Source organism: Onychostruthus taczanowskii, unplaced genomic scaffold (genome assembly GCF_017590055.1).
Source record: "Onychostruthus taczanowskii isolate IOZ18803 unplaced genomic scaffold, ASM1759005v1 scaffold15, whole genome shotgun sequence".
Lineage (NCBI taxonomy): Eukaryota > Metazoa > Chordata > Aves > Passeriformes > Passeridae > Onychostruthus > Onychostruthus taczanowskii.
The window spans coordinates 3,737,650-3,763,048 of NW_024498685.1; the positions used below are offsets into that span (position 1 = coordinate 3,737,650).

At 43.1% G+C, this 25,399-nt stretch overlaps 1 protein-coding gene across 6 annotated transcripts in view; it reads left to right on the plus strand.

The window, feature by feature from the left end:
* Positions 1-25,399, plus strand: part of DENND5B (DENN domain containing 5B) — a 104,113-nt gene that overhangs the window by 70,275 nt on the left and 8,439 nt on the right. For 3 of the 6 annotated variants that reach the window (XR_005952203.1, XR_005952204.1, XM_041398678.1), the window contains exons 7-17: positions 137-223; positions 1,402-1,552; positions 10,215-10,308; positions 11,331-11,441; positions 13,718-13,849; positions 14,835-14,987; positions 15,455-15,533; positions 16,743-16,824; positions 21,329-21,457; positions 22,183-22,304; positions 23,963-24,108. Coding sequence is in view for 4 of the 6 variants with exons in the window: in XM_041398678.1 (XP_041254612.1) it covers positions 137-223; positions 1,402-1,552; positions 10,215-10,308; positions 11,331-11,441; positions 13,718-13,849; positions 14,835-14,987; positions 15,455-15,533; positions 16,743-16,824; positions 21,329-21,457; positions 22,183-22,304; positions 23,963-24,108 (1,286 nt within the window). In the remaining 2 variants the exon portion in view is untranslated. The remainder of the gene's footprint in view (positions 1-136; positions 224-1,401; positions 1,553-10,214; positions 10,309-11,330; positions 11,442-13,717; positions 13,850-14,834; positions 14,988-15,454; positions 15,534-16,742; positions 16,825-21,328; positions 21,458-22,182; positions 22,305-23,962; positions 24,109-25,399) is intronic. The other 3 variants (XM_041398680.1, XM_041398679.1, XM_041398681.1) reach the window with 3 other exon arrangements.

Consider the following 25,399-nt stretch of genomic DNA (forward strand, 5'->3'; position numbering starts at 1 on the left):
GCCAAAATGTTTTTCTTTTTTTTTTTTTTTTTTTTTTTGTTTAACTCCTTCAGTGTTTTACTTGCTGTAAACATGTCAGAAATAGAAATCTGTGTCTGTTTAAATTTTTCTGTCTAAACCCAATTCTAATTTGCAGGTCAGCTGTCTATTCAGCGTCTAGTTATGGCAGATATTGTGGCACCAGAACCTCATTTTCTGTCTTGTGAAAAGCAGCAAACTGATAGTAATACCAATTTTCTTTCATATTTACCATTCACAGTATATGTGACCCCAGCACTGATCCAGCACCTGTTTGTTTAACTATTTTTGGAACCCTTCAAATCCTCTGACCCCACACTACCCACTCCTTTTCTCCAAAATGGAACCATACAAAGTGATTTTTATTTTTTTCAGAGAGGAAAAAATGCTTGCTGAGTTTCTAATGATAATGTATGTAAATCTTGTGACAGCTTCTTTCCCATCACAGTTTTATAAAATAGGAAATGAGTTCTATGTTGTTCTTAACAAATGGAAAGCAGATTTAGCTTCCACATTTTGATATGTATTCTGCAGCTGTGATACGCTGAAAGAACAGGCCTGCCCGTTAATAGATGGGCTAGAAAGAGTTGAATATTAAAGTTGCTAATTAAATGCTGAATTCGCCCATACACCTCCTTTCATAAGTTCTTCACAAGTTAAGAGGGTGACAGGTTTAATTTTCATTCTGCTTGAGGTTTGAGATTGAAAACCTCAAGTCCTTGAAGCAAAGGGTTGAACCGCTTTAGTTTCAGTGGAGCTGAGATTCCTGGGGAGCCCTCTCCCTTATCTTACCATGTATATATATCATACCTAAGCTGTCTTACCATAGCCTTCCCTGTTTCCAAGAATCTGCTCGTCCTCCTGATGCTGCTCAGGTCTTACTACAGTTAGCTATGCTTCTGCAAGGCCTGTCATCCAGGAGGAGGATAATTATAGTCCCAGATGTTTGCAAAACTCAGGTGTCCCCCTGCAAGCGTCTGCCCAGGGAGCGTGTCTGGGGCTAAGCAAGGTGCCCAGTCCCACAGGGGTTGCAGCTGGCCTTTGGAGGTCTGTTCTGCTGAAGAAGACTTAAAATCAAACAAGGAATTTCAGGGAAAGATTGCATTGCTGTTGCCAGTTCCAAATGCATCTCGTAGGCTCCTGTAAATACCTGCTTGCTTAACAGCTAACTTGCTTGCACCAGTGCTCGTTGTGTTGGGTAAAGAAACTAAAAGCAAAATTACAAAACCTACAGCACAAGTGTCTCCTCACCTCTGTGAGTGGCAGATTTCTGTGTCCAAGGTCACCATTTAACTCTCTAGTGGGTTTCCAGGGGTCTGAGCATGACCACTGCTGTTGTGATGGGTCGTGACGCAGTTGTTCACCTGTGACTGTCACCTGCAGCCCAGTCCATCGAGCAGCGGCTGATGAAGATTGACCACACGGCCATCCACCCTCACCTGCTCGACATGAAGATTGGCCAGGGGAAGTATGAACAAGGATTTTTCCCAAAGCTGCAATCAGATGTCTTGGCAACAGGACCCACCAATAACAAGTAAGCGCAGGTTTTATTTCCTGGATTTAAAAACAAGTTTCTCATACAAATGCTTCACGTCACTGGACAGAAGTCCTAATTTTGGATGGCATATAGCCAGTCTAATGAATGGAAAAGTAACAGCCTGTTAGTTTTGAATGTCTAATGAATGGAAAACTAACTAACCTGTTTCCATTTCCTGCTTTTTTTCAGCCCATTTCATGGGCTGTGACTTTTGAAAATACAACCATAGTTTGGGTTATGTCAGGAAGCGTTGGCTGTTGGGCAAGATTCCTCACTGCTGTTTTCTATTGAGTGGAAACTAGTCTGCCTTCTCATACATAGTTGTTGTTTTGTAATTGGCCTTACGAGTTTCAAATGAATTGTTCTGCACTAAATACAGTAATTTGGGAACTCAAGCCAAAATCCAGATTCTGAAAGAAATTCTGGTGCTGAAACCTTCACACCATTATGTGGAATGAAATTAGTGTCCACTCTGTTCCTTTCTTTTCTTTAGCTGTTATTACATGACCCAGAGATTTTTGTAGCTCTCTTTCAGTTGCCACATTGGAATACCCTGGAATAGTAACTTGGTGAGGGTGGAAAGTATGTGATTCTGTACCTGGGTTTCTTTTTCGAGTCTGGTGGGGTTCTCTGGTGCACTTTGATAAGAGGGTAGTGGTACCTATAGCTGTGGAATTGAGCATGTCATTACATGGTTCATTTACCTAATGCAAAATGGGAACCTGGAGCACTGATACACTTTACATCTGTACAGTTGTAATACAAAGTAAGTGGTGTTAGTTCCTTTATTTTTAATCTTTCTTCCTGCAAAACCCATGAATGAGGGGTTTCTCCCTCTTCAAAAGTGAAATATTTGTGCTCCACTGATTACAAACTCATTAAATTATCAGCTGAAGCCCTCAGTTTCAGCTTCTGGTAGTCAAAATGTGGGAGCACAGGTAAATCCAAGAGCTTCAAAGGCTACAGTTGTCCAAATGTTAAAGTTACCTCTTGTTTTAGACATGTGCATGCACACACACTGCTCTGAGCTTCTGCATGAGGTGCCCACTCATTTCTATTTAAACACCTTTTGTGCATTCCAATGCTAGCTAAGCCCTTTTGAATAACCTGCTAGGGATAAGAATTGCAAATGATAATATAAGAGAACCTTAAGCACTGAATGTTTAAAGAAATGGAGTTCTTGAAAAGAAATTTTTAAAACCCTAGAACCAACCAAAAAGTAGGAATGCATATTTCAAAGTTCCCTTCTTTTAGGCGTCCTGCAAATGGAGACAGAATTGTATGGGTAATGGTCCTTTGAGGAATGGAGGATTTCTTCATCTTGTGAGATGCTGTATTTAGCAGTCTGCCTCTTATCCTTATGGGTGGGTTTCAGTTTCAGTGTCAGCAACACTGTGAGTGTGCCCAGCCTGCTTAAAGTTGCTTAAATCTTCTGTCTCTATTGCAAAAACGTAGTGAATCTATGAATAAGCATCACTTAAAAATGGTTTTCCTTATGCTTTTTGAGATTTGCTTCTGTTAGATTGGTACCTGTTCTAAAATGACTTTCACTCCTTGAGTGGTGATTTTGATTTCGATCGCAGCATGTTTCAGAATTTGTAAGTACCAAAATCCCATCCCTAACCACAAAGTGATGTCAAAGTGACAAATGTTTGGAATTTCTCCAGTTGTATGTTGCCAAAAAATCTTGTAATTGGAAAATCTCAAGACCATCTGTTTGTATCTTTCTTCTGCCCGGTTTTCATGTGAGCAGCTGAGAAGACTCTTTCTCTCCCATTTAGGACATGTAATTGTGCTGATTTTACACCCATGTATAGAACAGCTTTTCCTTGCCTTCTGCAAATGCAGCGTGACTCTTCTGACCACAAAATCAATTGAAGTATAGCCTTCCATTAATATGAATTTCCCAGTGTATGATTCTTGGAGATACGTTTTACTTACAGGGCTGGAGCTTTGCCTACGGGCATGGGCTAAGAGAACATTCCAGCTACGTTTCCAGACTCCTCAGGTGTAGCTATTGTGTGTTTATATTATAAAATTAATGCAAATAGTATTGCTGTGTAGATGAGAATTATTTTTTCAGACTTCAGTTTTACATAGCAAATTTTGTCCTGAGTTTTGTATGGAAGTGTATGGGAAATGGGGAATAATTCCCATGTTGCAGTCAGCTGTTGCTGGACAGTAGCAAATAAACCAATTCAAAGCTGTTTTAATGAAAACATGTCCTCGGTGGCCAGCAATCAGGAATTTATTGCTTCCCTTTCTGGGCTGATAAACTAACAAATTTGTAACCAGAGATCATAATGTTATCTAGCTGTTCCCTTCCTGTGTAAGCAGGAGGAGCACTGAAAATACCTCTGTCAGTTACTGGGCTATTACATGTGTAAGATGTTGTATCTAAATCACAAATACAATGCAGACAACAAACACTTCTAGTTTCAGTTCTAGATCCTATATGTGATTTAAACAACTTAAACTAAATCCAAACCAAAACAATCCCCCAGTTCTGTCCTCCTTCCCATCAGGCAGCAACATCCCACTTGGGCTCCCTCTGTGCTGCTTGCCTTTGATACATCTCCCACATCATGGGAAAACCTTCTGAATCTACAGGGAGCAGCTGCAGCTTCCTCTGGGTATAAAAGCATCCCCTCCACGATGCTCTAACTGTGTAAAGAAGTCCTCCTAGAAAGCATCCCAGGAGCGAACAGGCTGCAGTCCCTCAGGCTATTTGTCTGTTGTTCTGGAAAAGAGCTGTGGTTTCCAGAGCCCTCATTTCCTTTCTCAAACCCCAGCACCACACTGTGGTTTCTATGTGTTCCCTTCTTCCTTGTGTGCATTTTCTGCCAGGCTTTAAAATTGTAGCTGGAGCTCCACTGGCTGATGCATTTGCAGGAGTGGAATTTGAATGACAAAAAGCCAAGCTACATAAACACTTCATGGTTTTTGATTAGCTAATTGTTAAATTAGGGGGGATATGCTTACAGTGCAAAATTAAAACAATGAAACAAGCTGTGTTTTCAATCTAATTGATTACCTTGTAACTTAATTTGTACTAAGAAGCTTGATAAATGAGATTAAATATTGCAGAGGAAAACAGTGATTCCCAGGCATGGGAATATATTTGCATTCTGGCAATTTGTATTGAATGCCTTCAAAGAACAACTGAATGCATTTTTTTCTTCTTTCTTTTGGTTTTCAAATGAAGGGTTTGCTTTGTTACACATGTACAAAATGGCTTTAATTACCCTTTTTTGCCTTCCTATCTGTTTAAGCCTGCTTTCCCTCCCACTTCTTTATTGGAGCCCTGCTTTCCTCCTTGCTTACTGTCCTGACCAGCTTGTTTCCTCTTTCCTGCCCTGGCCACTTCTATCACCTGAGCCCTCTCACTTGCATCCCAGCTTCCTGTGAGCTTTGGTCTATCCTGTGTCCTGCCTTTCCTGCAGCAGTCCCCAAAGGAGGACATAGAGCAGGTCTCCAATCACAGATCCCACTGTTCTTGGCCTCTAACCTCAGGCTTTTGCTGGGTGATGTGTTGCTCCTACCCACAAAGCACATTTCAGAAGTTGTTTGCTTTCTGCAGGCATTTGTTCCAGAGCTGTGTTTTGCTGATCTGACCACTGTGTCAGTATTTATTTACAAAACCCATGGCGTAGGAGTGTATGGAATTGGTTCATTTTTGTGCTCTGTTTTATGACATGACTTGGTGGGCACTGTCCTGTGGCCTTCATCTTCAGCCCCTTCCTTCAAGGTGGGAACTGTGCAGGATTTATCTGCCTGGGGCTATGGTCCTCCTCATTTTTAAACAGGACGTTTTTTTGCTTGTTGCTGGCATTTAACATCAGGTAATGATTTTAAAGGTGATGTATATATAACACAAAGGGGTCGATGTGTCTCTTTGTGGTGACAGAATTTGTTCTGGTTTTAACTAAATTATTTTTTGTATGCCAAATGGTCTTTTACTTTTAATGAATGCTTCATATTATATGACCTTTTAATAACCCCCTGTCTGTTGGGTACTGTTTTAAGGCTGTGTTAAATGAAGATATCATCTTTTTTTTAATCAAGCCAAACAATTGCAAGTAATTTAGAGTGGCATCTCTGCAGTGCATCTAGGTGGGCACAAAATAAGTCAGCAATGAGCCATCCACACACAGCACTGAGGTTATTTAAATTTTTTGAGTAGTAAAAGCTAACCTTTTACATAAGAAGATCTGAAACAAGCAGTTACTATACTTTAGGTAACCTAATGTAGCAAACCACTAATGGGTGCAATGAAAATATGAACCACTTGTACTCCAATACATTCATTTTCAGGAATGAAGTGTGACTGACAATCTGTGCTTAAAGATGGTTTCTGAGTTAGGAGATATGTGTTGTGGTGACTTGGAACCTGATGGGTGAGTCTCCTGAGCTACTGATCCTCTGCTCAGCTGGTGCAAAGCATGAAAAGTGCAATTAACCTCATTGAGTTAATATATCATTTTAACATAGCTGTGCAGAATTGAACCTGACAGGGAAAAATGGGCATTGAAATCCTTGCATCCACATTCCATTTGATCTTCTCTGAATAGTACTCCTGTCTCAAGGGACTTGCAAATTAAATATCTCATAGGACAGTGGTTCCTCAGGGCAGGTGATGCTGCCAATTCAGTACAGCTCTTCCTTACAGAGGATGACAGTGGTGTGTGCCACCCTTTAAAATCACTTCTTTTCCTGTGAGCTGATGGAAGCCTGTCAGTGCAAGGCCACTCTCTTTATGGCATTTTACTAATTTTTGTCCATCCAACGGGCAGTTTCAGAGCTTTCCTATTTCACCCTACGGCAGAGATGGAGAAGGTGCCTAAGTCTCCATCTAGGCCTTTATTTTCCCTACCATGGAGCAGTGTTTGTGGAGCAGATTCACGCTGTGGATCCCCTCCCCTGTCAGCCCATCCATGATCAGGTGGAGCTCAGTTTCAATGTTCCTTTTCTTGTTTGGTCTGACATGTCTTTGACTTGGAGTCTCTGTGTACAGTCCCACACATGTGAGCCCTACAAAGAGTTTGCATGTGCAGGCTGTGTGTGTTTAATGTGTGCCTGTTTTAAGGGGGTTTGCTGGAGGCTGTACTACAGCTGCGTGCTAATTTGTGAATGCAGAACTCGGGTAACTCCTTTGATGGTCCTAGATAGGTAGAATAGGTATTGTCATGATTAGCAGACCTAAATAGCAGCCTGCCTCATGAGATGGTGTATATGAGGAGATTTAGGTTCTGTCCTATAGAATGGATTGTAAATTACAATAGTGATTTTCATGGTGATGGTAATATTGGTTAAATCCATCTGAGAAAGAAGTTCTCTAGCAACATGTTCATGTTTTGCAATATAAATCTTGCCTGCTACACGCATGTCTGATTTGGGTAGACATAATTTCTTCATTTCTCCAGGGAACTTAAAAAGGGGGGCCAGGGAGAAGGTATGGGAAGAAAGAGATATGTACACATGGTCACGGTACAGCATGGCCAGTCCCTGCTGTTAGGTGCTGTCTTGCTAGATGGTTTCTGACAGTGCAGCTTTGCTGCTGAGTGCCTTACCTCTTTTATTATAGAAATGTAAAAGATGATACTTAATGTGGGATGTTTCAAATGTTGCCATTACATTCCCTCCAACCTCTGCAAACATATTCCTATGCTTGTTGGGTCTAATTTGATACTAAATGATGCTGACTTGACTGCTTTTATATTACAAAGGTCTTAGTTGGAGGTGCCTTACTTCATTTCCGTATGTTGAACTGAGCACAGTCTTCCCTGGTCCCTGCTCTGAAATATCACTGCTTTTCCACAGTCCCTGGAGGTGAGGAGCATTCATCTGTGGATATAGGAGTTAGATACAGACAGACACACTGAAATGAGCCTTTCCTCATTTCTCCATGGAGGCAGCTTGTCCCTGGGCTCCCTGCAGCACCGCACCCAAGCTGCCTGCTCTATCCCCAGAGACCTGGTGCTTGTAGCAATGCCTGCACTGTGAGGAATAAATGAAACATGCCAGTAGCTCATGCTCATGGCCCTGCCAGCAAAAAACTCAAAGGGAGAAGGCATTTTTGGGGTTGGGGAGTCCTTGGGTCACATCCGGGCTGAGCAGCAGGAGGGCTTCATCTCCTCAGGACAAGAAGAGGAGGGATACAGGCAGCAGTGGTTATCTGAAAAGCCCAAGTCTAAGGGCTGCTGGAGGGAGAACAGCTTTCCTTGCTGCTTTGGCAGCACCTGGGCTGAGGTGTGAATAGAGCAGCAGCTGATGACAGGGCCAGCAGAGGTACCCACACGGGATTTCAGCAGCCATGGCGAGGTGGTGTGACCACTGGGGCTTTAATCTCCCTTAAAATCACTTCAAGAGCAATTTAAAATGCAGTGACTGCTGAGGAGAGGGAATAGTTATTGTAATACTGAAGCATTGTTTTGGGAAAATTCTATGTGACCCAGTAAAGAAAAGGCTTTAAAAGATTTAGCTGCTTAATCCTGTTTATCTGCTGTTAGATCTTCACAAAACCTCCCAGAGAGATTCAGAGCAGCATCTGAATGTACAGACCTCACCCAGTGACTCAACAGCTCCTCTTCCTCAACTTAGCGTTTGGAAAGAGGGAACGTGCTGCTCACTGTGTGTAATTGCTCCAGCTAATAAGCAGCAGTCTTTTTTTTCATAAACATCCAACAATCTTCACCTTTGTATTATTAAAACGTTCAAATAGTTCTGGTTAATAACCTGTAAAATGGTCTGTGCTGTCTCCCAGATGAAGTACAGCTCTGGAATGAACTGAAAATGTTTGAATGGTGGTGTATTATTTTATAATTATGCTGTGGCTTTCGTTCTGCTTTCACCTGTGATGAGATGTTTTCCCTCAAAGGACACTTAAAGCAATTCTTTCATCTTGCAGTAAATGCAGAAATGCAGGTGGAGATGGATCCAAGCTCTGTCTAGAATTCAGAAAATAACCATGTAAATTGAGGCAGAAAAACTATGTTATGGAGTGATATTTGATCTATAACTTAAATTTCCAGTGTGATATTGACATTCTGTTGTGTGAAACATAAACATGGTCCTGGCTTGCAATAAATGGAAGGTCTCCAGAACCAAGTGGCTAAAGTCACATTAATATCTGCTATCTTCTGTTCAACAGAGTTTTTCTGTGACATTTCTGTTTCTTGAGATTATTAAAATGTAAGGGTTTATTTTCCCCCTCTTTGTCATCTTATGAGGCTTTAGCTGTTGCTGCTGAAGAAAAAAAGGTGACTTATTAAACACAGGCTGTACATTTTTAAGATGTCTGGAGGTGCAAAGACACTTATGTCAGTGATGTGTTCCTCTGGGAAGGTATCAGTATTTGCTGTGCAGACACCTATTGGGCTGTTTCATTTTGTTAGCAGAGACTTGAGGCCACAAAAAAAAAATTTGCTTTAAAAATAAAAGTGTTTTCATATGGGATACTGAGGTGATGAACCATAATTACATGTAGACCCAGATTTCTTCCTTTGTACTTGTTTTCTAGATGTTTTGTGAGGTACGATGGGACATCAGTTTGACTTGTTTAAACAACAGTTCCTGTGGCTTTTTTCCCTTTGTATCTGTGTGGTGAGCCAAAATTCAGTCTTTGGTTGACTCTGAAGGAACTGATGAAGATAGTTATGTACACATTTGCAAAGTCCTTCTCTCTGGAAACAGGGGCCTTTCTTTGGTCACTAGGGGCTATATCCCTGCGCTACTCTTGGGTCAGATTCCCTCCCTGCACATCCCCAGTGTTTTGCCCAACATGTCAGAACCCAAGTCCAGCTCTGTGCAAGAATTTCCTCCCCAAGCATTCATCTGCATGTGTCGCCTGCTGAAACTCCTTGCCCAAACTGTTAGATCCCAAATTTTATTTGTATATAGTTTTGTTCGGAGTGCACACAGAAATACATGGGTTTGGGATTTGGAGACTGTCCTCACCAATGCCACCTGTGTGGATAGAGGAAAACTTCAGCTGGGCATCCATGGAAAAACCCCAGGCTTTCTGTGATACTTAGAAACCAAATGCAAAAAAAAGATAAGGTGAAAATAGCAACATGACTAATCCCAGGAACATCAGTATTGTTTATAACCTTTAGGCATAGGTGCACCCAGTAACAGTTGTTAAAATTGCAAAGAGAAGTTTGTATCAAATAATTCCTGGAAGTACCACAGAAAGTGGAGAAAGGAGAAGTAGCACTTCTCACAGAAAAGCAAAATCATAGAAATTGCTACTCAAAATAAATCATTGTATTTTGTTTTTTGCTGAAGGTGCTGTTTTTGTCAAACCTCATCAAATGCAGCAGTGGTGTTGGGTAACTAAGCACAGTGACTTGCCTAGTGATAGTGTCAATGCTATGGCATGGCCTGTGCTTCAGGTACCAGGAGCTCTTACTGGAGACCCTGGCAGGCAGCTGGGCACGTTTCCATTGGGATTTTTGTCCCTTGGCCGAGTGCTGGTCTGTCACCTCCCGGGTGGTTTCCCTTGGGGTGGCTGGGCACCAGCTCGCACCCGTCTTTACTGCAAGGTCCAAGCTTGGGCTTTCCCTTCTTTTGCTGCAGACCCATTGGATGTCCTTCAGCTCCTGGCTTTCCCTGCTGCTTTTCTTCTGCTCACATGTGTCTCCTTTCTGTGTTTTCCCAGCCGCTGGGCCAGCCGCAGCGCCACCACGCAGCGCAGGAAGGATCGCCTGCGGCAGCACTCGGAGCACATCGGGCTGGACAACGACATGAGGGAGGTGGGTGGCCTCATCTGAGGGCAGCACAAGCTGTGATTCAGGAGGTGGAGGTTTGGACAACAACGTGCTGATTACTTGGGGCAGTTTTGTGGCTACTGTATGGTTTGGTTGGGTCTCTAGCCATTTGGATGCCACTCCGCTTGTCACTGATGCTGTACAACTGTACGGCAAAAGCACGCAACGTAAATGAAGTGCTTTTATTATTTTGGAACAAGACAGCCGGTTTGTCATCAGAGAAATTAATTTGCTGATTTAACCCTGGCTGTGTTACTGCACACAGACAGCAGAGCCTGGCAGTGCAGCTGCCAAACTCTGGCCAGGGTGGAAGTCTCTGGAAAAGTCAAGTCGTTGAATAAATGTCAGCCATATAGAAGTGAATGAGGCAGGATTCTTCCTTTTTTTTTTTTCTTAAAGGAGCTTCTTTTTTCCCTTTCTCTTATGTAGATTTCTGACATGAGTATGCCTGTTTGAAAGGTTAAGACTTTGGGGCCTTTTTATGCCTAAAGCTTGGAAACTCCCGTGCATCTTATAAATGTCAGTCACATACATGTGTTGCTTTCCCATCTTTTCAGTTCCTCATCCTTCGTGAAATATTTTCTGCCACATTTTTCCATTGATGTCCATATGCTTCTATTGTATGTCACTAGCAAAAATATAACACTCATGCTGTTTTGTGGTAAAACTCACTCAGTAAAGCTGGTCTGCGTTGGAGTTTGCTCTCCAAAAGAACCTGAGTGGATGAGAGGACTCTTCAACCATAGCTTTGAATGAAGTTTCATGGAAACACAGCAAAACAGCGCTTGTACCTGTTTGTTGCTATTTTTGCTAACATGGCTTTGCAATATATTTTAAGCAGTGCCTCCTGCTTGTATATGGCAGCAGAGCCTTCTCAGTACTTTGTCGTGTATTTACTTTTATTTACTTTCTCTTTTTTTTGGCTGTGGGTCATATGCATGCTTCTTTTGCTTTGTCTCCTCTTTCTTTCTGGCTGTTCTGCCATTGGGGCATCTGCCTCCTCTTAGCCATCGGAGGAGCTTTTGCTTCGTCAGAACTCAATGGCCTTCTGGGAGTGGGATCAGGGACCACCCCCTCCTGCACGGCCTCCTAAAAAATCCTTCTCTGAATGCTGCCTGGTATGTTTTAGTTTTTCTTGTTGAAAGCTGCTTTTGAGATGTTGTTAGCATGAGGAACCTGTGTCTTTGCTGCATCTCAAACCCCCTTCTTGTAGAGATGAGCACGTCCCCGTAGCGCTTGGAAGTGTGGTTATAATCGGAAAAGTCTCAAACCTGCCCCTTCTTGTAGAGATGAGCACGTCCCCGTAGCGCTTGGAAGTGTGGTTATAATCAGAAAAGTAGCTGGAAAGGAGCTTGCCCACCAGCTCCCTGGAAAACACTGTGGCTCCAAGGCTAAAATACAAGAATTTTGTTTAGCTTTGGGGTTTTTTTCCCCCCCATGTTGCTCACCTGGCAATTCAGTTTAGGGTGTTACATCCCAAGAGCATTGCTTTATGATGCTGGAAAAGGCAAAGGGCAATCAGCTGATTCTGTCAGCCCACCCTTAGTTTTTTCTGGAACCTTAGAGTTTTTTGTTTTTTTTTTTTTTTAATTTGAATATAGTAAGAAGCTATATAATGAATAAGGTTATCTGTGTTTTGCACTCTTCAGATTATAACCACACTTTTTATCCCTTCACATTTAGAAAGAAATATTCGTTTTTCTAGTTATGTATTCCCTGTATTACTTTTTACTGATTTTGCTGTTCGTTTTTGCACTGAGATGGAAGTCACTTGAGAGGTTGCTTGCTGAACAACATACTTTCATTGTCTGTAGCTTTTTTTCTTTTATTCCCACCTGTAGTTTTTGATCTATTATAAATTCCTTACAGTATTTTTGAAACTGTAGTTACCTAACTGAGAATTTCAGTGGAACACAGCTTTTTCATGGCAGAACCCTACATTCTTGTCTGGCCTGTTAGGATGATGCTAAGTGGTTCTTGTCCAAATTTCTGATTGCATCAGAAAAACTGTACTCCCATTTGGAAAAAAAAAAGGGGGAGGAGCTATTTGCCATTTCAATTAACTTCAATGTGTTAAGATTTGGTTTTGTTTTTCCTGATCTACTGGAAGGTGTCCATGCCGACGACAGAAAATTTGGAACTATGTGATCTTTAAGGTCCCTTCCAACCCAAACCATTCTATGTTTCTATTAAATCTTCTTGGAGCCCAGACAGAAAGCTCCAAGGATGCAGCAGCTGTAGTGACCTCTCAGTTCTCCAGAAAACCCAGCCAGCAGCAGCAAGAATTCCCTGGAGGGATGTGATCTGCTCCTTCCAGGAAAGACTGGTCATTGTCACATACCATCCCCCAGAGAGGCATCATTAACAGGACAAAAACCCACGGTGGAAACAGAGCATTCCCACACCAGACTATGAGTGCTGTTTTTCAAAACTTTCATTTGGCAATATTCTACTATCGTGCTCCTTTTAACACAAAATTACAAATAATGCTCAAACAACATTTTGCTACTTGTGGCCAACTTCTCAGGCTTGCTCAGGATGTAGCTCTCTCACTGATGCTGGGGTCAGAGGTCATGTGCTGACTGGTTTGTGGATTTTGGCTTAACAAAAAAAACCAAATAAAAACAAACAAACAAACAAAAAAAACCACACCAAAAATACCCCCAAAAAAACAGACCAAAGCAAAAAATACCCTACACCTGAAGCTAAGGCAGTGGAACAGGAAAGTTTGAAAGTCTTCAGTTATAGCTTGGATCTTTTTCTAAACAGTATGCTGATTTCTGTCCATACTTTACAATTACCATAGTAAGAACATGAATGATCCCAAGTGTCAATTCTGTTTAAAATGAGCTTCACTTTTAATCAAGAAGTTAATTGAGAATAAGATCAAGTCTCATTTTTCCTGCATAAACTATCTAGATTAAAAGTAATGGATGAAATCTTTCTCATTCACTAAATGTATTTCTACTTCTTATAATTTACTTTCAGGAGGTTTTTTCTATTCATGTATAGTCTGGTCACAAATTAGACAGTTTGAAAAAAATTTTTTAAAAGTGAGAAATAACAGTGGAAAGAAACTTTCTTGGTGTTTTGGCTTTATTGCTGAATGAAGGTATTACACTGTATGCACTTGTACCTAACTTCATGCTAGTGACTAACAGCACAGTTCACTGGCTAATATTGACTGATTCCGTACCAATCCAGGGAAATATCTGGCTTTTTCTGTTGTCAAAATGGATCATTTCACTTCTCCAGCCTGACACCTAAACATCAGACAAATCAAGATTGTGTTTCGAGATTAACACTAGTTCATTTGTTTTCATCACCTTGCTTGCCTAGGATGAGGAGAGTCACTCTGACCTGTAATATCTAAAATTATTCTCCTTATTTTTAGAAATACATGCAGGAGGCGAGGAGTTTAGGTAAAAATTTACGGCAGCCCAAACTGTCAGACCTCTCTCCAGCTGTGATTGCACAGACCAACTGGAAATTTGTGGAAGGGCTGCTGAAGGAATGTCGCATGAAGGTAGGTCATCCCCTGGGTGCTCTCCCCTGGACTGCAGTGAGCTCAAAGAGCACCTGTTTACAGTTCTCCTGGTTTACAGCTGGAATGGCATGGTTCTTTTGGAATACCTGGTTTCTGCAGGATGGATAGCCCTGTAGTGTTTTTCAACAGCTGGAGGAGAAAGGAACATGTTTTCGCAGGAACGTGTTTTTGCTCTTCTGTTTATGCAGTTGAAGTTGATGGAAGTAGAAAGGACAGGAAGGAGATTCAGCATGATCAGACATCTTCTGGAGGATTTCCTTTAATTGTTCATATTTACATGTAATCTAAACAGAATGGCCTGGAGACCTGTGGTCAAAAGGGAAGAATTCAGCATGTATGGCTTGTGCATGTTGTTTATGCAGAGCAAATTAAGTATAAAGTTCCTGGTATTAAAGAAACTTTCATAGCCATGGACATACAACTTTTGTGTGTGTTGCAGTTGGTAGTACACTCCTTTACCTGAGTGTTAAACTTTATTAGCTGTGACAAGAATTAAAACAGAATCTAAGTAAGACTGAACATGTGTTCTGTACTCTGCTTGGTAATAAATCACCAGCATAGAAATAGGACAATGGATAAAGGGTATAGAAGTAGGACAGCTGGAATAGGCTCCCTAGGGGAGCGGTCACAGCACCAAGTCTGCCAGACTACAAGAAGTGTTTAGACAATGCTCTCAGACACATGGTGTGACTCTTGGGGCTGTCCTGTGCAGGCACAGGAGCTGAATGTGGTCTTTATGGGTCCCTCCCAACTGAGGATATTCTGTGATTCAAAGTAATGAAGCGAATTTTTATAATTATTTTTGTTAATTTACAGTCTCTGCAAATAGATTTGAAGTTTCTCTCTATTAGCCATGGTCTCTAGATTAAGCATGTGTTAGTAAACTCATCTGTAAATTCTGTTCCTTGTTGAATAACATTCTTAGAGACTGTTGGGGTCTTTTTTTTTTTTTTTATTTTTATAGACTAAACGCATGTTGGTAGAGAAAATGGGCCATGAAGCAGTTGAGCTGGGACATGGAGAAGCCAACATAACAGGTCTGGAGGAAAATACACTGATTGCCAGTCTCTGTGATCTGCTAGAAAGAATCTGGAGCCATGGTCTACAAGTCAAGCAGGTTGGTAAATACTGAAAGTCATCTCTGCTTTCTAAGCTGCTAGTCAATGGTATAACTCCAAGATAAAGCAGGAGGTGTCTTTGGGATCAGTGTCCCTGGTTCATAACGTGCAAAGGTTTCAGGAGTTTTGGGTGTTTGGGTTTTTTGAGGGGGGATTGTTTTGGAGTTTTCCCCTCTGGAAATTGCAGTGATGTTGTCAAGTACGTGTTTGGTTTGTTCCCTTTCAACCTTCACAAAGGAAACCCAGAGGGAGGACAAACAAACAAGGTGGGTGGTGTGACTGCTGAATCAGTGGGGTGGTTCTCACTTCCTGAGGTTTCATGGCCCAAGAGAGAAGGATCGGCTTTCGTTACTGAACATTTTGCCCATTCAAATGCTGTTCTATTATTCTGCCGTGTTTATTGGCCATTGCTGATTATTTTTTTGCCTGGTTTATTTAAAGCGATATTTCGCTATTCTGTTTTCAGGGGAAATCTGCATTGTGGTCCCATTTGCTTCAGTACCAGGAGAGAGAAGAGAAGCAAGAGCACAGTGCAGAGTCCCCAGGTGAGTACTTGGCTGGTGACTCCATGAGAAGTCCATCACAGCAAATGAACTCAGCCACGGGAGGAGCAGTGCAACCACATGAAACCCATGCAGGATTTTCAGTGTATTTGCTTCCAAATACCACATTTACATTTTGAGATTTTTCATAATCATTGTGGGGATGTCTTGGTGTCTGGACAAAATAGATTGAAATCACTGAAGGCAAAGGAACATAGTTTCCATTCTTGTCTGGAAAATCACTTGATGTATGTGCACTACCTTCATTCCCTTTTAATGAGCATGGAGTGAGGTATGAGAGGCAGTGTCTCCATGAGAGAGAATTTCTGAAGAAGCTGAAAGTGTGGAGCTGGGAATAAGAGGGCTGACATTTTTATTTCAGTGAGCATAATCTGTCTCTCAAATCCCAATATGAATAACTCCACATTCAGCAAATCTTTATACTGGTGGGTGGTACAGTTCAGAAGTTGTGTAGTTGATATCTGTCCATCAGTCTAGGTGCTCAATTTATGCTTTGGCTTGGCCCCTTATAATCACTAAATTACTTCTGAGAGGTTTTTTGATAACCTTGAGATGTCCCTGCCCAGTGACTGGGATGTTGTAGTAAAAGTCTCTGAACTTCAGTGGGTCTTCTTGCAAGGAGTCTCCAATTCAGATCCTGCAGATGGAAACTTGTATGATCAGTCCTCAAAGAGGCATTTATGGACAAACTAGTGTCTCCCATGAAAGGACTTTTTAATAAGCTTCAATGAGTAATGCACTAAACAATCTGGCTGGCAGGCACAAATTCCTGAGAACAAAATGTGTCACCACAAGTGGTTTGATCAGAGCAGAGCGCAGAAATGCATAGCATTCTTTGCATTGAATACGTTACTGTAGCTTAATTTTGAGTTGTTCTCAGTTGTGACCTTTCTACAGAAGCTTCTTACTAATAAAACTCACTGCTGTACAGATTTAAGTTAAGGTATTTCACACACAAAAAAAAGGAAGCCAGATGTCCCGAATGCATTGCTGGGTTAAGGAAGGAATAGGTAATATATTCAGAATTTTCATTCTGTCTACTTCTACATTTCCAGGATAGAGTTAATGACAATGCATAGAAACAGTGCAGTTACCAGCCACTTAAGATTGTTTTCAGCTGTATGTAGAACAAATGCATTGCAGACTATTACTGTAGTGTTGTGTTAACTATGTGTATTTTCTCTACTGTAGTTGGTGGTGGAACAGAAAGACGAAAGTCTGATACAGGAATTATTCTGCCTACATTGAGGGTTTCCCTGATACAAGATATGAGGTATGCAATTTGTTTCCTAAAACCTGAATTGTGGGTTTAATTGTGTAGCATAAAGTAAAGATCCTCACTGGCTTTGGGTCTACAAAGGCTAAGGAGAATTAAACCTTCTCTTCAGCCCACTTTCAAATCTACAACGTGTTGCCTTTCTGTTTTGAAAAACTTTTTTGTGTGTTCACTTGATCTTTTTTAGCGAGCAGAGAATGAAAACCACACGTATATTACTGCAATTTCTGTTTTCCCAGGGGAGTTCTTCCAGTAATAAAACCAGCTTCTACAAATAACAGCAAATAAGTTAAATTCCTTGGTATTTCCAGTTTGTTTCTTTCAGTTCATTTTTTAATTACTGACCTAGCAAGTACAGTTGATAGGCAAAGTGAAGGGACATAAAAACCAGCTCACAATGCCTGAGCAATATTCTTTCTTTTCAACTAGCATTTCATGGCAGAAGATAATAAATGTAAAAGTTTAGAAGTTCAATCTGACTAGAATTTGGGTGAGTTTAAAGCTGGGATGTGAAGTTAGGCCAGGTTCTCTCCAGTGGACCACAGCCTGGCTCTGGAGATCTTTTCAAACAGTTTGTTTGGAACCAGAAGGATTAGAGAGTCAGAAGAGGTGAAGGCTGGTGTGACACCAGCAGGCAGAAGTTCTTCAGGGCATCTCCTTGATTAAGCCACTGCCAGGTCAGGCCACTCTTTTGACACTTGTCTTGCCAGGGCTAAGGATTGCAGTGGAATAAACATGCCATGAAAAGGGGGAAGTAATGCAATAATGCTCATCTGTAAAGAGCTGAGAGCAATTAAGCATGTAAGACAACATGAGTACTGTTTCTTACGTTCTTCTTACACCTAAAAATATGGCAAAAGAACCTTAGGGTAAAAAATAAGATTATTGTAGTTAGTTCACAAAACCCTGATTAGAGTGATGTGATTTTTACTATGTGGGTTGATAGATTAGTCAGATATTTCTGGGGGAAAAAACTCACTGTACTCTCCACCTGCAGTGTGCAACCTTTTAGTTTGATGCTTTGTAGTTTGAGTCTTTTGTTCTGATTTCAAAGAGCATGACATGCCACGTACTGCTAAAACAACATGTAGAAGAGGAAGAGAGAATACATACAGTGTCATCGGGGCGTAGTGGCAAGAGGTCATTTTGAACATGTGTCTGCCATTTTAGCATCCCTCTCAGGGGATGTGGCAGCTCTCTCCTTAATTCAGTCCCGGGAGACTGACAGGCATGTAGAGGGTCAGTCTGAGGGAAGGATGAAGGAGGATCTGGAGCGGAAACTCCTGTGCTGGGGGGGGTTGCTGACAGAGGAGGCTGTGTGTGCTCACTGCTGAGTGCAGGGGTTCTGTCTTCCGCGAGCTTCCACTGGAGTCATGAAAGCCCTGCACAGATCTGAGCTTTCTTGTTTGAATCACAACAGTCTTTCTTACTGCTCTTTAGAGAAAAAGTACAGAAGCAGAACATTACCTTTTGTAATATCTTGGGTATTTGTGATTGTCCACAAACATGTCTGGTCATAGAAAAATGCTGGGCAGATGGTGAGTTGAATTTGTCGTCTGTAATCTCGAGGCATACTTTCTCCTGCTTGGAAGGTATGCTGCCTAATATTTGTTTGCACACCAGGTTGAAGTTGAAGGATGGGTAATTGTTAAATTGCAGGGCTTGTGGTGCTGACTGAACTCATGGCTGGAGGATTAAGCATTGTCTTAAGCAGGGCTTGTTTCTGATGGCTCATGCAAGTTATGTAAACAACTTAAAAGCAGGGCTGAGTCACACTCGGTCATGCTCTGAGTGTGCCACGTGCTACAGGTACCGTGGTGTGTCCTCTGCCTCCCCACCATAAGCCAGGCATCACAGATGTGGTCAGGAAGATGCCCAGGGTGTTTATTTTGGTTCTGTGCATGGAATCTCAGTGGCACAAGCCAGCCTGGGGGTTCTCTCTCCAACCTCACCCCTGGCACAGATCTGCCTCATCTCTCCAACCCCTCTTCCAGCTAGAGCCTGCTTCGAGCATGACCTCACCCTTCAGGTATTGCTGAGCATCCAACCAAGCCAGTCAATATCAAGGCCTCCCCAAAACCTTTGGTCCAGCTGGATTCAAGTTTCTGATCCTTCCTCTTTGGGCAAGCTCTTCCTTGCTATCAGCACTTGCTCTCATGCCCATGTCATGCCTCCCTCCTCAGGGAGCTTGCACTGGAGGATGTGAGCTGGCCACTGGGCCCTCAGCAGAGATGCTTAACCTGCTGTGTTCAAAAAGAAGGCTGAGCAAAGACCTGCTGCCTGCCTGGGATGAGCTATAGGCTCCTTCCTGACCGTGCTGCCATGGGAGCATGCCCAGCATCCCCGGAGCACGGCGGTGCTGGGAGCTGTAACCTCTGCTGTCAGCACAGCTGTTTGCACAGGGTTTGTCTCACCATACCCCAGGCTTACATTTGACAGGGCAAATAGATTTTTCTTTATTACTAATGGGATTAAAAGCAAGTCCAGACCAGGGGAGTTGCATCGAAATGGCTGTTCAGTGCTATGAGAAGAAGAATTTGCTGTGCAGTGGTGAGCATACGGTGCTTACACTTAGGTCACCGATAAAAATAGAGCTGTTCTGACTCTCACAACTGACAGTGAAATAAATTTGGGTTCCTGCATGCTCTGTTCTGTTATGCTCTGCTTTTGCTGACACCAAGACTGATTACTGAATCTTTTTAATATCTCTGGCAAGCTGCATGCTTGCAGATATTCATTTTTTTCCCCCAAATGCGCAATTAATGCTTATCTAGTCTGAACCAGACACAGGTAATGAAGAGGCACAGAACGTGCATGGAATAAGGTTGCGTCCATCTGTACTTGAATCTTCTCACAGTGAAATAACATATTCTGCTCAGTGTTTCATATTAGATGTAATTCAAGCTGAGCACTCAGGGGGAAGGGAGGGAGATGATAGTCTGTGCTTTGATCTTCCCATCTCAAAAGGCTTGAAATGTCTGAGGAGAGTGTCTCAACGTGATGTAGTTGACTGTAGCATGCATCCTGTTTCTCAAGGACTACAGCTCACGTGTCCAGCTCTCTGCTGGAAAGTCTAATGCCAGCTGTCATGCTCTGAGCCAGGAAGGGCTTTCCCATGCCAGGAGCAAGGCTTCAGCCTTGCAGGTCAGCCTGGCACAGAGCAGGGCTGCTGGGCTCTGTATGCTCTTCATTTGTGCAGAGAAAGCTCCTATTTCTGGACAGCTCCAAGTTGTTCTTTGCAAATTTGCCCTAGAGGTCCTGGGCCTGCTCCTTTAGAGGCTCTATGAACAAGAGAGTAGTTTGCTCAAATAATGCAGGGACTAAATATAACACAAAGCACACACTTGGATGTAACAGATGGGGGAAAGCACGAGACTATAGCAGTCAATGTAGAAAGCATCAGTCACAGCATGACTTTGCTGGATTTCTTTTGGAGTAAATATTGCCACATTCCACAACACTCAGCAATGTGTGGAGAGCTGTCAAGGAAGTTGCAGGAGTTGGACAGTAAATTGCAAGTGGGATTAGTTCAGACTTCAGCTGATGGTACTTGGAGCCTGCCATGGATTTGGAGGGCTGAATTGCCTGTGCACTTAACATGCAGACTGCTCGAAAATTAAGAAATTTGAGCCTTTTCTTTCCCCTGCTGAAAACTGTTACTCATTTATCTTGTTTTTTATTTAACCAAGTGGGGAGTTTTTGGAAGCAACTTTGTCCTGCCATGGCAGTTCTCTTCCTCTTCTAAAACTCTCTGTGCTCTAAAGCTAGAGTTTTTGGCATTCTCCAAACTGAAATGTGGGAAGCTTAAAAAAAAAGAAAAAAGAAAAGCACAACTGTAGAAGAAAGCCCCTATGGAACAGTTCTACTTTCCTACAGATGAAACATATGGAGGGCTGTTCAAATTATCACTTACAGGAAGGCTTCTTATATTCCTAAAAATGTGGTTCTGCTTGCAGCTTCCTGCTGCTGTTTTTGCCTCAGCAGTCCTCTTTTTCTCAGTTGTGTCATTGCTGCTGCTCTCAAGGGGTTTTGTTAGAACCTTCAGAGCCACTGTGGCTTGGAGAAACGCTCAGGACATGTGTTTGTCCTCTGCCCTCCCAGACACACTCGTTCAAGTCCGCAGCTTGAGGTGGCAGCTGAGATGTAACTGGGTCTCACAAGGTGCCTGTTTTTTTTAAGTCCTACCAGTGTCCATGAGAACGGCTACCTCGGGCAATGCAGGGGTAAACAGGTTTACCCCTCCTCACCTTGGCCAGGCAACCACAGAGCTGGGCTGCCATGCCCAGGAAAAGCTGCCACGTGTGCTCGTGCCAGCCTGGGGCTGCCAGGGATCTCATTGCCACAGTGCAGGTTTCTGGGGGCCCTGCTGGGGAGCTCTCCAGAAATTATGTCAGAAGACATTTTCCAGTTCACTTGCTGCATCATCACACTGGATGTTGCCATTTGAAGCATGCAGAATTTTTATGATTCATCTATTTATTTTTTTCCCCACATATTTCAGGCACGTTCAGAACATGAGTGAGATAAAGACTGATGTGGGGCGAGCCCGAGCCTGGATAAGACTTTCTCTGGAGAAGAAGCTTTTGTCTCAGCACCTGAAGCAGCTGCTTTCCAACCAGGCACTTGCAAAGTAAGCCAGCTCTTTTTCTTCAAACCTTCACTTTCATCTTGTGAAGGTGGTGTCTCAAGGTGCTGCTGCTTGGGATACAGCCAGGCATCCTGTTTGGGTACTGTGGTTTCCAGCTAGAAGTGATTGAAGGGCAGGGGAGAGCTGGGAGAGGTGTACTGCCCACCCAGCAGGGCAAAAGTCTGCTCATCTGCATGGAAAGCATGTCACAGATTTCAGGAAGGAGGCATTAGTTGTTGGTCAGATCCCTGCACTGATCCTGGCCACTCTACAGATCTTGAGCTGACAGAGTGGTGGGAGCACCCAGCTGCTGCTTGGTGAGTTCTGCTGTGTTTTCTGTCACAGTGGGGAGCAGCAGGAACATGTGGTCATTAAATGAGACCATTCTACAGTGGGAGGGTATGGGGAAGAAATGAGGTTGCTGTGTGTTGGTTCAGATCTGCTGCTGTGAGTAGTGTTAGTTTTTACCTGTGCTTTGCAGCAAACCCCAAACTGAGATGAACTCAGCAGCCTTGCTGTGGGAGTGTGGAGCCAAGAGTGCTCTGTAAAACATCTGTAGCACATTTACATGTCCTCTGTGGGTTTCTAGCAGCTTCTGTTGTTGGGGAGTCATACCTCCCATTAAGAGCCACTCTTCATTTGGTGTTTTGAGATTCAAACACCTTTTTAAGATACTTGGTGCTTTTTCAACAGCAACGACAAAAATGCCATGTGCTTGTTTCTCCCAGGAAACTTTACAAGCGTTACGCTTTCCTGCGCTGTGAAGAAGAACGGGAACAGTTTCTGTATCACCTGCTCTCACTCAATGCTGTGGATTACTTCTGCTTCACAAGTGTCTTCACTACAATCAGTGAGTTGGAGAATCAATTTTTTTCCCCCCTGACTAAAAATTAGTTGCTGTCATGGTTTGTAAGAGCTGATGTTGCTGGTGCCTGAGTAGCTGAGCCCTTATCTGGGAGCCTTGGTTGTTGCTGCAGGGCTCCTGGGTGCTGGGTGTTGCTCTGGGAAACCAGCTGGAGAGCCAAGGTTGTGTGGGAGTGCTCTGGATAAGAGCATTGTACACAAAGGAGAGTAATCAGCAGGGAGTGCTGCTCTCTGTGTAGTTCCTTTCACCTTCCCTCCCAGGAAAGTCCTCTATCTCCTAATGCTTCTTTCTGGTCTTCATTAAGTGTGCATCCTAGCAGTCTGCGCTCCTCAGACTGAGGAGGAGATGGAAGATTGGAGGATGAAATGCTTTGTGCTCCTCTTTGTATCATAAATCTCTTTTTGTCTCTTCTTAAATGCCAGAAGGATTCCCTTTCTCACTCTCTCTTGTAAGGAGAAGAGCAGAGATTGGATTGATATCTGGAAATGAATCTTTGTCTCTCCAGTACTAGACAGTGCAGAAAAAGCAAGATCCCATTAGATGACCTAATTATTTGGATTCACCTGGGCAGCCATTATTTTTCATTTTCCTGCCTGTTCAGAGTGAAGTGAAGCAAGTTTTACATGGCTGTCAAAACAGGCACTCATTCTACTTTTTCTCCTCTTAAAGCAATAAATCCCTCATAACTACCACAGCACAAAGAGATCTATTCATCCTTGATTACCTTATTTCTGTGGGGCATCCAGCTTAACAGCTTTCTTCTGTAGGACAAGTGCTTGGAATTTGAGGGTATTTTTTGAGTGCAGTATGATTGGCTGGCACACAAAAGTCGAAGAGGCTGGCTTAGCTTCCCCAGTCCTAAAGGCAGCTTGTGAAACATATGGGAAGAGTGGGTCTTGCGGTGCTGGAGGTGCAGTGTCAGAGTCAAATCCAAATTGGGGTGGGTGGCAGTCCATGTCTTCAGCATGAAAATCAGAAGAGTAAGAGAATAAGAACAGGAATAAGAATAGAGAGGGGGATGTCCACAGAGACACACCAGACCTGAGAGTCTGGCTGTGGTGTCAGCAGCCGTGCCAGCATTTCCTGTTGCAGCATTTCAGTACTTGAAGGAGGCCTATACAAAAGATGGGTACCAACAGTTTATCATTTACCTGTTGCAGTAGGACAAGGGGTGATGCTTTTAAACTAAAAGGGGGTCAGTTTAGGCTAGATATAAGGAAGAAGGTTTTTTTACATTTTGGGTCGTGAGACCGTGGCACAGGATGGGATGCCCCATCCCTGGGAGCGTTCAAGGTCAGCTTGGACGGGGCTGCGAGCAGTCTGCTCTGGTTGAAGCTGACCCTGCTCACTGCAGGACTAGATGGCTTCTAAAGGCTGCTCCCAGAGCAGCTGTAGCGCGGCCGTGCCCTCCTCCGCCGTGCCCTGCCCGTCCTCCCGCGGCGCTCGGCGCCGGCTGTGCCGCGGGGCTGCAGCTCCCCCGTGCGGCCCCGCTGCCCTTCGCCCGGGGCTGCCTTCGCTCCCCGCACAGGCAGAGAGCTGGCCTTCGAGGGAAAGGCCCCAGAAATTGCCATTGCTGTAAAAAAAAAAAAAAAATAGAAAAAATAGATCAAGACTAACGCACTTCCCCCTCTGCCTGTTCTCAGTGATCCCTTACAGGTCAGTGATAATTCCCATCAAAAAACTAAGCAATGCAATAACCACATCAAACCCGTGGATATGTGTGTCAGGAGAGCTGGGAGACAGTGGCGTCATGCAGATTCCTAAAAACCACCTAGAAATGACGTTTGAGGTGAGTACATGCTCTTCACGTTTTCCTTACGATTTGAAACTTGCTTCCAAATAAATATTTATTTGTTAAGGGGTTTTTAAGAGCACAGCATTTCAGATTCTGTCCTGATTTTCAGCATCACTGTAGGTTCAAATATGTACAGGAAAATAGCCTGCCCCTCTTGTGTGCGATGAAGGTTTCCTGTGAGCACACATCATTTTAACCACAGGCCTTGCTGCTGTCCTTGACCAGCCCAGAATTCCTCACCTTGCCTGTCTATCTCCACATCTCATTCCCTTCCACAGCTCCTTGCCTAATTTTCCTTTTCAGTACTTATTTCCAAATCCTCATCTCTCTTCCAACTTTCTTTTCCGTTCTTTCACTGTCTTTCCACTAACCACCACCCAGGTCCCTTTTGACCTCTGGCCAGTCCCAAATTTCTTCTGAGCCCATTTTCTGGCATTGCTCTTCAACATCCCAGCCTCAGGCGCTGTCCCTGGCATGCCAGGAGCTGCTGTCCCCACTGGGCTCTCTCCCTGGGCTTGCTGGGGTTTTCTCTTTGCTTTCCCACCCAGCAATTACAGCCTGGCTCGGTGCCATGCCAAAGCAGCTGGTGGAGGGAATTGCAGGGAAAGCCCCATCAAGCTCCTCTAGCTCCGGGCTGTACCATATCCATTAAGAAGTCATTTTGTAGGAAAATCTGCTACTGAAATTGAGGTTGCATCCACTGGGCATATGCAGACTGATCTTCAACAACAATAGCAAAAAAAGCCTCTTGCCAAATACAGGTTGATTTTGACAAAGAGAGGATATTTTTGAGATAAATGCCCACATCTCATTCAGATATTACTGTTTTGTAGAAAAGATCTCCAGGCTTCTAACAGGCAAAATGACATATTTAGATATTTTAAGCACCATATTGATTCTGTTCTGGATTATTCCTTTGGCTGAAGCTTTCCTAAAATATCAACTTGGGTAGCCACCCACTTGTAGAAAATGTCAGCCCAAGCTGCTTGTTTGGCAGCATCTGAAGCAGTGAAAACCAAGGTATTTCAAGGGAAGGGTTTGGGTGACTTAACAGATGTTGTTGCCAGCCCCATCTACAATTGTATCTTGCACTGGAATTCACAGTGCCTTCTTCTCTGTCTTTCTGATGCTGAGTCTCCTGTTAGTGATTTTTGTTTGGGCCAACAATAAGCAAATCAATCTTAGAAAATAATAAAGGATCTGGGGACTGCTGCGTAGTGTGGAGTGAGTCAGCTGGAGGTCAGTATGCTCCAAATGGATTTTTGAAAAGCTGTTTGTATGGAAG